This window comes from Muntiacus reevesi, chromosome 21, assembly GCF_963930625.1.
Source record: "Muntiacus reevesi chromosome 21, mMunRee1.1, whole genome shotgun sequence".
Taxonomy (NCBI): Eukaryota; Metazoa; Chordata; class Mammalia; order Artiodactyla; family Cervidae; genus Muntiacus; species Muntiacus reevesi.
Window position 1 is genome coordinate 42,494,160 of NC_089269.1, and position 13,838 is coordinate 42,507,997.

The 13,838-nt window shown below is 40.0% G+C and overlaps 1 protein-coding gene across 6 annotated transcripts in view; it reads right to left on the reverse strand.

The window, feature by feature from the left end:
• APP (amyloid beta precursor protein) overlaps nucleotides 1-13,838 on the reverse strand; it is a 285,965-nt gene that overhangs the window by 52,443 nt on the left and 219,684 nt on the right. For all 6 annotated transcript variants that reach the window (XM_065913687.1, XM_065913685.1, XM_065913682.1 and 3 more), the window contains 2 exons: nucleotides 12,244-12,372; nucleotides 11,282-11,381 (listed from right to left, as the gene is read on the reverse strand). In XM_065913687.1, coding sequence (XP_065769759.1) covers nucleotides 11,282-11,381; nucleotides 12,244-12,372 — 229 coding nt within the window. The remainder of the gene's footprint in view (nucleotides 1-11,281; nucleotides 11,382-12,243; nucleotides 12,373-13,838) is intronic.

The window sequence follows — 13,838 nt, forward strand, 5'->3', positions numbered from 1 at the left end:
CTCCTGCTTTTGATGAGACATTATACTTTACTGTTTATTACCGACTTTCTAAAGCAGGCCATAACATAGATGGCAGGAGAATAATTAACAATGAGCAACAGAGCTCGGGCTTCCCTGGTGGCTCAGTGGTGAAAGAATCTGCTTGCAATGCAGAAGACAAAGGAGACCCGGGTTCTGTCCTTGGGTCACGAAGATCCCTTGGAGGAGGAAATGGCAACCCACCCCAGTATTCTTGCCTGGGATTTTCCAAGAGTCCAACATGACTGAGCACAGCACAGCAATGGAGCTTATTACTTAGGGAGTGCATTGCAAACTTTGTTTTTGAGTTATGAGCAAGAGACAAATTAACATTCCTTCCAAACTCTTTCTCACATGTAAACACATTCATCTTTTTTCCAGTTAGACTTTGTGGAAATAGATTTCAAAATTAATCTCAATTTGAATGCATCTCTATATTCACGGCGGCAAATATCACCACCACTTTTCTTCTCTTTCAAAATATGAACCTTGAAGGCAGCTGGTTGTGAAACACAAGATAGCCAGCCCTTGCTCCCCAGTGTAACATCACTGGTTGTTCCCCAGAATCTACCCCCCTAAAAAAAAAATCAGACACATCTGCTGCGGGGTTTCCTGCCAGAAACTGTCTAGGAGCATCCACTGTGGTCTGACTTCACCTCCCAATCATTTAGTTAGGAATTCTTCTTGAATTTTGATTCAAATTACAGGGCCATGCATAAGAGCTGATGAGTTCAGGAAAAACCCTGGAATTGCACCTGGATCATCAGAGACAGCCGCAGAGCTCGGGGTGGGAGGCAATGCCTCAGGTTTCATCCACATGGTTGAGGCACATGTGTGCGCGTGCACACACACACACACACACACACACACACACACACACACACACACACTCACTCACACACACACACACCCCAGAGAAGGGCATGAAAACAGACAAAACACACCAATGTGTCCGTGTGTCACAGTCATCATGATTTAAGGAAAAGCTCACGTAGAAATTCCCTTGCATCTCAGGAAGGTTTGGAATAAAGGGTATCAGTGTGCTAAATCAATTTTCCTGCTGCTTCTAAAGCTTAACCCTCCTGCATGGCAACACAGAGGAATCATCTCATGATGGATATCTCTTTAAGTAGTGACAGTGTTTTAAAACTTCATTTAAAAAATTACAATAGGGCCTTAAAAATAGAAGGAAATTTTAAAAAATTAGATTCTTTACTCATGTAGGTTATTACAGAACATTGAGAATCTGAAAAAGAATGAATATATGTATAACTGAATCATGCTGCTAAACACCTGAAACTAATATAACATTGTAATACAACTCTGCTCCAGTGGAAAAAAAGCAAAGAAAAACATTTATAATAAGAACACTCCCTGAATTGACCTACAGATTCAAGGTGATACCTATTAAAATTTTGACTATTTTTTTTTTTGTAGAAATAAGGAGAAAAGACTCTGAAATTCATATGGAAAAGCAAAGGGACCCCAAACAGTCAAAGCAATCTTGAAAAAGAATAAAGGATGACCCACAGCGCATGACTTCAAAACTTATTACAGAGCGACAGTAATCAAAATAGTGTGGTCCATGACAAATGCCCACTATTATAACAATAATAAGAATGCACATATAGAGCAAAGGAACAGAACTGAGAGTCAAGAAATAAACTCATACATTTCTGGTCAGCTGATTTTTGACAAGACTTCCAAGACCATTTAAAACAGAAAGAACAGTTTTTTCAACAAATGGTGTTGGGACACTGGATATCCATATGTCAAAGAATAAGGTTTGATCCTTACCTCATACCACATATAAAAATGAACTCAAAATGAATCAAAGATCTAACTATAAGAGTTAAACTGTAAAACTCTTGGAAAGAAACATAGATATATATTTGACCTTGGATTGGACAATGGTTCTTAGCTATAATACTAAAGTATAAGCAACAGAAACAAGAAATTGATAAACTGGACTTCATCAAAGTTTTATAATTTTGTGTGTTCAAAGAATACCAAAAGAGTGAAAAAAACCTACAAAATGGGAGAAAATAGTTTCAAATTATATATTTAATGAGAGGTTAGTCTCCAGAATAAAGAACTTCTACAATTCAATAAAAAAAGGCAAAAAGCCCAATTAATAAAGCAAAAGATTTTAATAGACACCACTTAGTTATTTAGACTGAAAACATAATCCAGAGAACCACTTCAATGGCATAAAATAAACAATGTATTTTATATATAAGTCATCTAATGACTGCTAGGGTTCACTTAGATTGTAAGAAACAAGATCAGTATATCACACTAAATTATACATATTAATGTCTGTAATCTCTCTGCCAGATGGGAGACATTATATTTGTTTTAAATTAAACTTTTTGACATTCATTCTTCCTAGAAAGTGTATTTAAAAAAAAATAATGCTAGAGGATTGAGTTTTCTTTTAAAATTATGGATCAGAAATACACAAAAGAATATATTTGTCAGGAGGGAATATTATAAAAATTACCCAGGGAAACTGATGCTGTTTCCCTGAATAATTTCCATGTCAATAATTTACATATGTCAAGCTATACATGTCAATTTACACACACACTGTATTTATAGATTCAATAATTAAACTGCTAAGAAAAAGACAGCTTACATATCATATTCAAAAAAGATATAGAGAGCTAAATGTCTACAACGTGCCAAACTAGCCACTATGAGTGAGTTAAATGCTTACGGGCTGTAACCTCCTAAGACAGCTTTCAAATCGGCTGGATCTGAGGCAGGAACCCATGGCATGGACACGTCTATATTTTGCTGTTTAGAGACGTTTCAATATGGGAGTCCAAGCACCAGAAAACTGGGGAGCTACCGTCACAGTACACGTTCTCATCTTGAAGATTAATATGCTTCTATGTAGGTCACTTGACAACATATTTTCATTTTCTCATAAAATGAGTGGTTCTGTTTTGGAAGGGTAACTGTTTTGCTATGAGGAGGCATACACAGTTACAGGTAGGCAAATAAACACCAGTCAAAACTGTAATTCAGGTAGTAATACTGGAGAAAATACGAATAAGGAGCTCTGAGACTACTGTAAAACTAAGGGAAGAGCATGTCTTTGGCAATTTATGAGACAAATAAATGTCCTTATATCCAATACTTTGGCCACCTGATGCAAAGAGCCAACTCGCCGGAAAAGACCCTGATGCTGGGAAAGATTGAAGGCAAAAGGAGAAGGGGGCGGCAGAGGATGAGATGGTTAGGTAGCATCACTGACTCAATGGACATGAGTTTGAGCAAACTCGGGAGACAGTGGAAGACAGAGGAGCCTGGCCTGCTACAGCCCATGGGGTTGTGAAGAGTTGGATACAACTTAGCGACTGAACAACAGCAACAACAGAATATTCAAATAGTTAAATCATCTCTAAAAAAAGTCTACATATACATGAAAGTCATTTCTTATGAAAAACAAAGAACAAGAGCAGAGTGAGTTACTAGTTGTTTCACTTTATTTTTTGTTGTTCAGTCGCTTAGTCATGTCTGCCTTTGTTAATTTTATTTACTTTTATGATTTTTTTCTCCCTGATGGCCTTCCTTGACTAACAATTATATACAAGAATACTTAAAATTCTCAGCAGTAATGGACATTCCTTTTTGTTGGTCTGGCAAGTGCTATAAATATTCTAATTTAAACCTCGCTTACTTTGGATTCATTAAATTCCCAAATCAATAGGTTTATTAGGAACAGAAAATGGAGACACTGTCCTTGAAATAAACATGCTGTATTTTCCCCAAAGAGCTGAAGAGTTTATCAAAGGGCCACAGTCAAATTTTAATAAAAAATTATAAGCATTCCTTCATTAACTGAGTTTCTTGATTTCCTTTCACATAGTTCAATCCTACCCCATTCACCATGAATTTGTTCAGTCAGAGATGGAACTTCCAACATCTGCTTTATAACAATTCATGCTTTTCCTAATTTTGAATGCTAAAAGAAAAAAAAAAAACAGGATATAAAACAATTGGGCCTTCCTTTCACCTTCCCTCTTCCTGACTTCCTCATAAATTGGTCATTCCAACGTTTTGTGAAGCACCCATCTCTTGGGAGCTGCAATGATTTTAGCCTTGAGGAAGCTACAAAATGAAGCACTTTGATAAGTAACCTCAGTGCTAACAGAAGAATAGAATTCTTTTTAGCATAGATTCAAGGAAGATTACCAAGGGTAGAAAAATCCAATCATTCGGACACAGCAAATCGACAAAGTAACAGCTGAGCTGAACCATAGTAGAGATGAAGGAATTCTGCCTTTGTGAGGAGTTGAAAGATGATTAAAATATGGACACTGTAAAGAGGCATATTTTCCTTACATTAATGATTCTATCATTTGCTGAATTAAAAAAATAGAGTCCTAAACAGTTATTTTAAATGAATAGGGTTTTCCCCTCCTCTACAAACAATACCTTAAGCCTTTCTTTACAGAAAAATTCATAACTTCTATGCAAATATCTTACTTTTAAAAAGGAAAACATTAAATAATAAATGACATGGCTTGGAACTTGAACATAATAATAACTCAAACTGAACTGAAAAATTATTATAAGGTAATAAATGGTAAGCTTTTATATGACTAATAATAGAGTAGTTCTGATAATTCATTCTTATTGGTGGAGCAAAGCAAATAAACAGATTCAGACCCTGGTTGATGGGACAGTCAAACCAGACAACATATTTAATAGATCACGTGTCAAAATATATGAATTGGGCAGAAAACCAAATAGCAGAAGGTCATGGAAATGACAGAGGATAATACTGTAAAATGTTATTCATTACAGTGCTGAGAACTCTGCTTGACTCTTTATTTTGATAGCTGTGCCAACTGCACCCACTTTGCTGGCTTGAGCAGCTTTAGAGAATGCTGTGACTGAGCAAAGAGGTCTGTTTTATGCAAAACTAGCATGCTAGGTGCTAAGGAAGGAGTTCAGGGTGGGTCTTCAGGGTTACAGAGGAGGCCACCTGACCCATGACCCACGTAAGTTAAGGAGCATCTGCCTTGTAGCCTGGGGATTTGCTTCAGCCTAAGCTACGGGCTTCTCCGTATGGGCTCAGCAGTGAAGAATCTGCCGGCAATGCAGGAGGCACAGGTGATGCAGGTTTGATCTCTGGGTTGGGGAGATCTCCTGGAGGAGGAAATGGCTACCCACTGCAGTACTCTTGCTGGGAAAATCCCATGGGCAGAGGAGCCTTTTGGGCTACATTCCATGGGTTCACAAAGGGCTGGACATGACTGAGACGGGGCATGCACGCACAAGCTATGAAGACAGACACCCACAGGTACCAGGTCCTCTGCTGGATCCCAAGGATACGAACATGCCCGAGATGTGTCCAGAAAGAGCTCACAGGACGAGGGGGATGGTGAACATGTCCACAAACAATTAAACACAAAACAGAATGTGGGACTCGAGGTGGATACCTGGTGCTCTAGACATTGAGGATCTAGAAGAGAATTCTAGAAGAGACACTGAGGATCTAGAAGAGAATTCTAGAAGAGAGACTGAGGATCTAGAAGAGAATTCTAGAAGAGAGACTGAGGATCTAGAAGAGAATTCTAGAAGAGACAGAGGATCTAGAAGAGAATTCTACTGAATTGAGGGTAGAAAAGAGGGTAGCAGAGACAGAATAAATCTCAGACTCATGCAGACCTTGGCTCCAACGCCACTTTCCTCACTTTAACCATCGGTTAAGGGCAAGTTCGTGACCTCCCTCTTAAGGTTCAGTTTCTTCAATTGTAAGTTGGGGGTGCAGACACTGAATTCACTAGCGCCGTCCCTGGCACATAAGGTACTTCCATGTGAATTGCAAGAAAGCCCCACTTCATGTGGAAAGTGAAAGTGCTAGTCACGTGACCTCGGGGACTGTCCATGGAGTTCTCCAGGCAAGAACATTGGAGTGGGTTGCCATTCCCTCCTCCTTCAGGGGATCTTCCTGACTCAGGGAGGGACCCTGAGTCTCCTGCATCTTTACCATCTGACATAGCAAAATGCTGGAGGGCTTGACTCCATTAGTGGAATACCAATGAATGAAGGTCATTCACACTCTATCCCTAAACCACCTGCCACATCTACATGTGATGACCCTGAACCTCAGCAAGGGTGAACTTTCATAAAGAACTCGGGCCGGCAACATCATCCGTAAGACATAGTCAGCAGTTTGCTATACACCTGTCACTCAAACACCAGCTCTTCCACCTGGCTTCCTATGCGAATCAGTCAAGGGTTTATGGGAGTGTGGACATTTCAGCTGAGCACTGAAGGATGCCACTTTTCAAGCAAGGAAGAACCATGCGCAGGCTGTCTTTTCATTTTAGCAGGAACTCAGTTCTGAAGACGAAGAGTCTGGGTAGGAGGGAGCCATGGTAAGACAAGAGGCAGGATGACCCGTTGAGAGTCCAGTGAAACTCATGCGAGAGGATGAGGATCTGAGCTAACAACGTGGGTTTACAGAGAAGGGAGTCCTCATGAATATAGGAGGTAGAGTACAGAGGACACTTCAGATTGATGAGCAATCATGGGTGGAGGAAAGGAACGCACCATGGATATGGTTGAGAACCCACAACTGAGATCGTAAAATGAGTGAATTTCAAGAGGGACCGAATGATTCCTTCAAACACATAGTTTGGAGTTTGAGAAATGGGTGAAATATAGGCATAGATATAATAACAACATCTGAAATATGATTTCATAAAGGAAATCAACCCTAAATATTCATTGGAGGCACTGATGCTGAAAATGAAACTCCAATACTTTGGCCACTTGATGCAAAGAGCTGACTCACTGGAAAAAACTGTGATGCTGGGAAAGATTGAAGGCAGAAGGAGGAGAGGGTGGCAGAGGATGAGATGGTTGGATGGCATCACTGACTCAACGGACATGTTCTGAGTAAACTCCAAGTGGTAATGAATCTGCCTGCCATTGTGGGAGACATGGATTTGATCCCTGGGTCAGGAAGATCCCCTGGAGGAGGAAATGGCAGCTCACTCCAGTATTCTTGCCTTGGAGAATGCCATGGACAGAGGATTCTGGCTGCCTACAGTCCACAGGATTGCAAAGAGTCGGACATGACCTAGCGACTGAACAACATCAAAGATCAACATCATAGATCACCATCACAAATATAATAATAATGAGAAAGGTTGAAATATCACAATAATGACCAAAATGTGACACAGAGACAGGGAGTGAGAAAATGCAAGTTGGAAAATTGTGTTGATAGATTCACTTGAGACAAGGTTGCCACAAACCTTCACACTGTAAAGAATGCAGTATCTGCGAAGCACAATAAAACGAGGTCTGCCTGTATTGAGTCTGGAATGTGTCACTGGGACTCAGCAGACAGGCTGTTGTTAGGCTTATGAATATAGGATTTACAGGAGTTAACAGCCGAGTAGCATGAACAAATGCGGTTCTCAGGAAAGCGCAGTGGCTGAAGATGAGCAGAGCTGGAACTCGCTGGCATGGTGGATTCTAGGCTCTAGCCAGTCTCACTTTACAGACTTTTTGATGCCACAAATTTGATGCCAGTTCTCACTTTTGCCCTTTTCTCTCTGGGCTGGCTAGCTTCTTCCTCAATTTCATCCGTGCTAGAGAATTCTACCCTCATGGGAGCATAAATTACCCAGAGCAGGTAAACCTATGTCACTAAAGATACTGGCAGTATCTCAGGGCTGTTGAAAACCCTTCATTTCCAGAGCAACTATTAACCCACAAAACTACTGTATTTCTCTCCAGATGTTTTACGGTATTAAACATATCCTAACTGCCTGCCTTTATAAGCACAAACTTTAACATAAAAAGCATCCATTTGTAGGTTCTTTTGGATCTTCTCCTTCAACCAATGGCTTTGAATTTTAGTATCCTTATTTACACTGAACTGACTCCAAATCTAAAATTTGATTATAGAGAAAACGCAGATGCATGTCCATCAGACTAAACGACGAAGCTTTTAAGCAGAAACAATTAAATGTACGAGATATAAACTGGAAGAAATCTGTGAAGATCCTATCTAGAAAGTAAGTGACAAATCAACACCTTCCATTATGGAAACTTTCAAGCATATACAAAACTAAAGAGACTACTACAAAGAACTCCCACTCAGCCTAAACAATTAGCACCCATGGCCCATCTTTTTTCATCCATTTGTTGTGGCTGTTGAGTCACTAAGTTTGCCTCTCTGTGAACCCACGGACGGTAGCCCGCCACGGTCCTCTGTCCATGGAATTTCCCAGGCAAGAATACTGGAGTGGGTTGCCATTTCGTCCTTCAGGGGATCTTCCTGACCCAGGGATTGAATCCGTGTCTCCTGCACTGGCAGGGGGTTTTTTTACCCCTGTGCCACCTGGGAGGCCCTGTTTTATCCATACACCTACTTTAGAAGGAAGCTATTTCAAAATGTTCCTTCAAATGAAGAATGCTTCTATGAGACACCTCAGCTCAACCCAGAAAAGTCATTCTCCCCAGGGAACACTCTTTTTTGGCTTTGGTACTAGAACCTCAAATGGTACACAGACCTATTTAATGGAGTTCATTAATGCAAGCCATTTAAAAATAGAGGCAAGAAAAATTTTGAAAATGATTATCTTTTAGGATTCGGTGTTCAGTGTACTTAGAATGACAAAACTTTTTTTGTGCTAAGTTAAGGGGTGACTTTATTTTTTATTAAGTAACAGCTTGAGATATAATTCACATACCAAAAATTTTACTGTTTTAAATGTATAACATTTATGGGTATTAGTGTATTCACAGAGTTGTGCAGCCATTATTACTGTCTAATTTTAAGAAAAATTTCATTTTCTGACTCTTGGGAGTCCCTTGGACTGCAAGGAGATCAAACCAGTCAATCCTAAGGAAATCAACCCTGAATATTCATTGGAAGGACTGAAGGTGAAGCCAAAGCTCCAATACTGTGGCCACCTGATGTGACGAGCTAACTCATTGGAGAAGAACCTGATGCTGGGAAAGGCTGAGGACGGGAGGAGAAGGGGACGACAGAGGATGAGACGGTTGAATGGCATCACCGACTTGATGGACGTGAGTTTGAGCAAACTCAGGGAGATAGTGAAGTATAGGGAAGCTTGGCGTGCTGCAGTTCATAGGGTCAAATAGAGTTGGACACGACTTAGCGACTGAACAACAGTATATTCATTAACTGTACTCCCATTACCCCACCTTCCAAGCCCTTGCCAGACACCAATATGATTTGTGTCTATTAACTTGCCAATTCTGTACATTTTATATAAATGGAATTATATAATATATGATCATTTGTGACTAGCTTCTTTCACTTAGCATAACTATTTTTAAAATGATATGCTCTTAATCCAACTTAATTGCTTTTTTTAGTTTTAAGGAAAAATAATTCCTTGATTCTAACTCTGAATATTCTCCCTGTCACTGAAATGTGAAGTTTAGTGTGTGGCCTGATTCTTGGGCATTTTGCAACACTCAAGACAGCTGAATTGCCATCTGTTCTGGGGAACTGTGTCTCATTAGTGGTCACTGCTTTCAGGAGTTTGCTCAATAAAAACATCTGATAATTTAATTAGAGAGTCAACCAATTACTGGGTGAGAGTGAAATATTCTGGTTCTGTGCAATGGCTTATTATTCCATAGTCATATTACTGGCCACAGCTCTAAGTCACTTATGAAAACAAGCTTGTTAAGACGGCTAGAAAGCAAAAATACGTTCACCTAGAAGATGGGTGGGGTGCTTCGGTTCATTAAGAATGTGATGATTTCTTTGATTTTGTCCCTTCTACAACTTACTAGAGGACTTTCTTATAGTTATTTAATAAACAGTATTTTAACGCTTCCTTAGAAGTATATCTAACAAGGATAATCAGTTCTTAAAGAAACGATTCTGTACATTAACATACAACACTGAACAGACCATTACCACTTGATTAAGGGCCAAATACCTGATCGTAACACAAACTACACTTTCAAGGCACTGCCAAGTTAGAAAAAAAGAAGAGTAGAATAGCACTGGCGTGAGATGGAAAAATTGAGTTGTGTTTTGGGCACTTCAAAACAGGAATTCCTGTAACCTGCACACCATCTACAGCATATCCTGGGTGGCCCGATTTCAGATAACCTGCATCAATTTCAAACCTAATTAAGCATCTATTTCCAACCCAATTAACAAAAGGCAGGACTCATTACGAAGAGAGATACACCACACACATATTGCTTATTTACAAACAGTTCATGCACCAAGGCACCCAGATTTACACATCTGTTTTATGCTGAAACACACACTGGGGCAGCTGCATCTAAGTACTTCTGTGAGATCAAGTTAAATACAGGCATTTTGGGGGTTTGTGGAGAATTACATTATGTGATATATTACTCCCTTTCCAAGGAAAATAGAAAAGGGAAAACTTACTCATATAAACTATTAAAGATATCATTAGGGTCATAGGAGATAGTGGGCACACAAGATCAGTTTCCTGGTTTTGCAAATGTATGGCATTATGTAAGATGCTACTATGAGGAAGTTGACCCTCGACTCCTCTGTATTACTTTTCTAACTTTTTATGAGTGTGTGATTATTTAAATAAAAGTTTAATGATAAATAGTGGGCACACAGCTGATTAAGTTTAAACAACAATCTGATTCAGAGAACACTTCTGACTATGTGGGGGGAGGGGGGTGGGGCAGGCAACAAAGAAAGATGCATTACTGAATACAACAATCATCTCAAATTCAAAAGTCACAGTTTTATGTTTTTTCCAGGTTCCCTAGAGTATACGTGGCATAGGCAAGTTCCTAAAACTGTAGATTTGAGTCCCTTCATCTGAAAACAGGTCTATCATGCCACTCCAAAAGTGTGATAATAAAGAATTAAGAGATGAAGAAAGGGTTGTTCCTATTAAACTGTAAAGTACCAAAGCAATATAAGGTGATACTTACAAAACTGACTAAATTAGACAACTGTTGACAAGTACAATCCAGTAACAAGTGGCTCATTATCACACATAGAGACCAAAAGGCAAGTTACACTTCCCCCACTTTTGTAAGCATGAAGTTAAGATCTGATGCAATTGCTGAAATGAGAGCTATTTATATTCCCCAAGGGTTTCATCGTCAAAGGGAATCTGCTCTTTTTCCTTCCACCTGTTAAAACACTGGTGATTTCTGAGGCAGACTAACTCAGTTCCTTGATTTTCTCCTGCATGAGGAAAATGTGTTTATATGTGCAGCATCAAAAGAACAGCTCACTCACCAACTTCATCCTGAATTTCCTCGGCCACGGCAGGAACGTTGTAGAGCAGGGACAGAGACTGGTTCATGCGTTCATAGATTACTCGGAGGTGTGTCATAACCTGTAGCAAAGCAGGTAAACAGTGCCAGGTAAACCATCTCTGGAGTAAGGAACAGTTATTTTCCTTACCAAGCACCACAGACAGATACAAACTTCCCAAATAAAACTGACAAAATGCTGCTGGAACTTTGAACTTGAAAGGGCACCTTTACTTTTCTTGTTCTCTTTAGTTCTCCGTCTTTTGAGTTGCTTTAAACTTCCTGTTATATTAAATGTTCATAACCATAACATATAAAGCCAATTGAAAAGACCATTTCTGCCCAACCATGATTCCTAATATTGAGATTCCTAAATAACCTCTGATATCCTAAATATATGTCTTTCAAATTTTCCAACAGATGGGATCACAAGGATATTTCATGATAGATACTTGAAAAACTCTTCTGTTTAAGGAAATTTAAAAATTTAGATTTCCGCAGGTAGATTCCAGTTGTCAAGTTTTGCAAATGGCAGAGTATGAAACATATCACTACAAGCTACATTTAGTCTCACATTATTTCCAAGCTCCATTATTGAAATGGAGCTTGGGACTGTCTTCTCTAATTATCTGGACCATATTTGAGTGGTTTTGGTTTATGCAACTTATGTTTTTGTTGTTTTAGATATCAGAGTTTGAAACGGTTCCTTAAGAATAAGTAGCAGTAGACACTCAAGATTTTTATAGTCTTTGTTATTTTTGTAACTCAGAAAGTGCCAAATCATATGCTGCCCTAGGACAAGCCATTAGCATTTCCCAGGTATTAAAGGACTCTTGCCATAGAGGTCCAACGCCCACAGCTACTCTGGGAATACCTAAAGATTCAATTCAAAGAGACAGGACACTGAATTGTCCAAGTGGCGTGACTACCACACTCTGTGCTCACCTGGGATCGGATCTGAGCAGCTTTCTTTGGATCCACCATGCGAACGTGTTCAAAATGCTTTAGGGTGTGCTGTCTGTCCTTCTGTTCGGCACGGACATACTTCTTTAGCATGTTGAATACATGACGAGGCTGTAGGGGGCAAAAATGAAAGAAAAAAAAAAAGAAATGTTCAGATTTGTCCAAAATATTGCTTTTTCTAAATGCTTTGGGGTCAGAGGGTCCACAAATTCATGCCCTGATATGAAAGCACTGTGAGTCATTTTTTTTTCTTTTTTTGCAATTTTCCTTTCAAACAATTCTCCACCTCCCTCTTCCCAGGTAATTCCTTATTCAACTGGCCACTCTTCATTTCTATAAGAGCATTTCGCATTTGACACATATGATGGTGGCTGTCCTTGTTAACAATTCCTTTTAAAACAGCGCCTTCTGTTATGGAAGGAGAGTTGGTTTTTAAAAACCGTTGGCCATGGTTGGTCTTTGTTGCTGCTCAGGCGTTTCTCTGGCTGCAGAGAGCAGGAACTCCTCTCGAGGTGCAGTGTGCAGGCTTCTTATGGCGGCGGCTTCTCTTGGGGTCAAGTCCAAGCTTTTGGGCGTGTGGGCTCCAGCAGCAGTTGTGACTCCTGAGCTCGAGAGCACAGGCTCTTTATCTGTGGCCCTCGGGCTTAGCTGCTCTGAGGCATGTGGGATCTTCAGGGATCAGGGGTCAAATCCGTGTCCCTTGCATTGGCAGGTGGATTCTTAACCCCTGAGCCATCAGAGAAGCCCAGAGAGTTGATTCTGGATCTGTCAGATTTAACTTAGGTCCTTCCTATTTTCCCACCCAAATATACAGGGGCACTTGCGACTATATTTCTATTTGTACAGTCTTAATGGTTGTCTCATATCCAACTCTCACATCCATACATGACTACTGGAAATGGATGCGAGAGTTGGACCATAAAGAAAGCTGAGTGCTGAAGAATTGATGCTTCTGAACTCTGGTGTTGGAGAAGACTCTTGAGAGTCCCTTGGACTGCAAGGAGATCCAACCAGTCCATCCTAAAGGAGGTCAGCCCTGGGTGTTCATTGGAAGGACTGATGCTGAAGCTGAAACTCCAATACTGTGGCCAGCTGATGCGAAGAACTGACTCATTTGAAAAGACTCTGATGTTGGGAAAGATTGAAGGTGGGAGGAGAAGGGGATGACAGAGGATGAGATGGTTGGATGGCATCATCCACTCGATGGACATGAGTTTGAGTAAACTCCGGGAGTTGGTGATGGACAGGGAGGCCTGGCGTGCTGCAGTCCATGGGGTCGCAAAGAGTTGGACACGATTGAGCGGCTGAACTGAATAGTTGTCTCAGCAGTTATTGCTGCACAAATAGTCCTACCATCAGTAACATGGATTAATCAAAATGAGAAAAATAACATACAATCACCACTAATTTGTAGACCAAGGAATAGCTGATAAATTCTAAGAGACATCATACTTTCCTAGGAGAAAGGTCAATGTGTTATTTTACTCTGGAGTTTAATTAAAATCTTTCCATGCGATCAGATTCTAATTCTTTCAGCAACAATTAAGTTTCTTCTTAAGTGCTTCTATTTTTCTCTA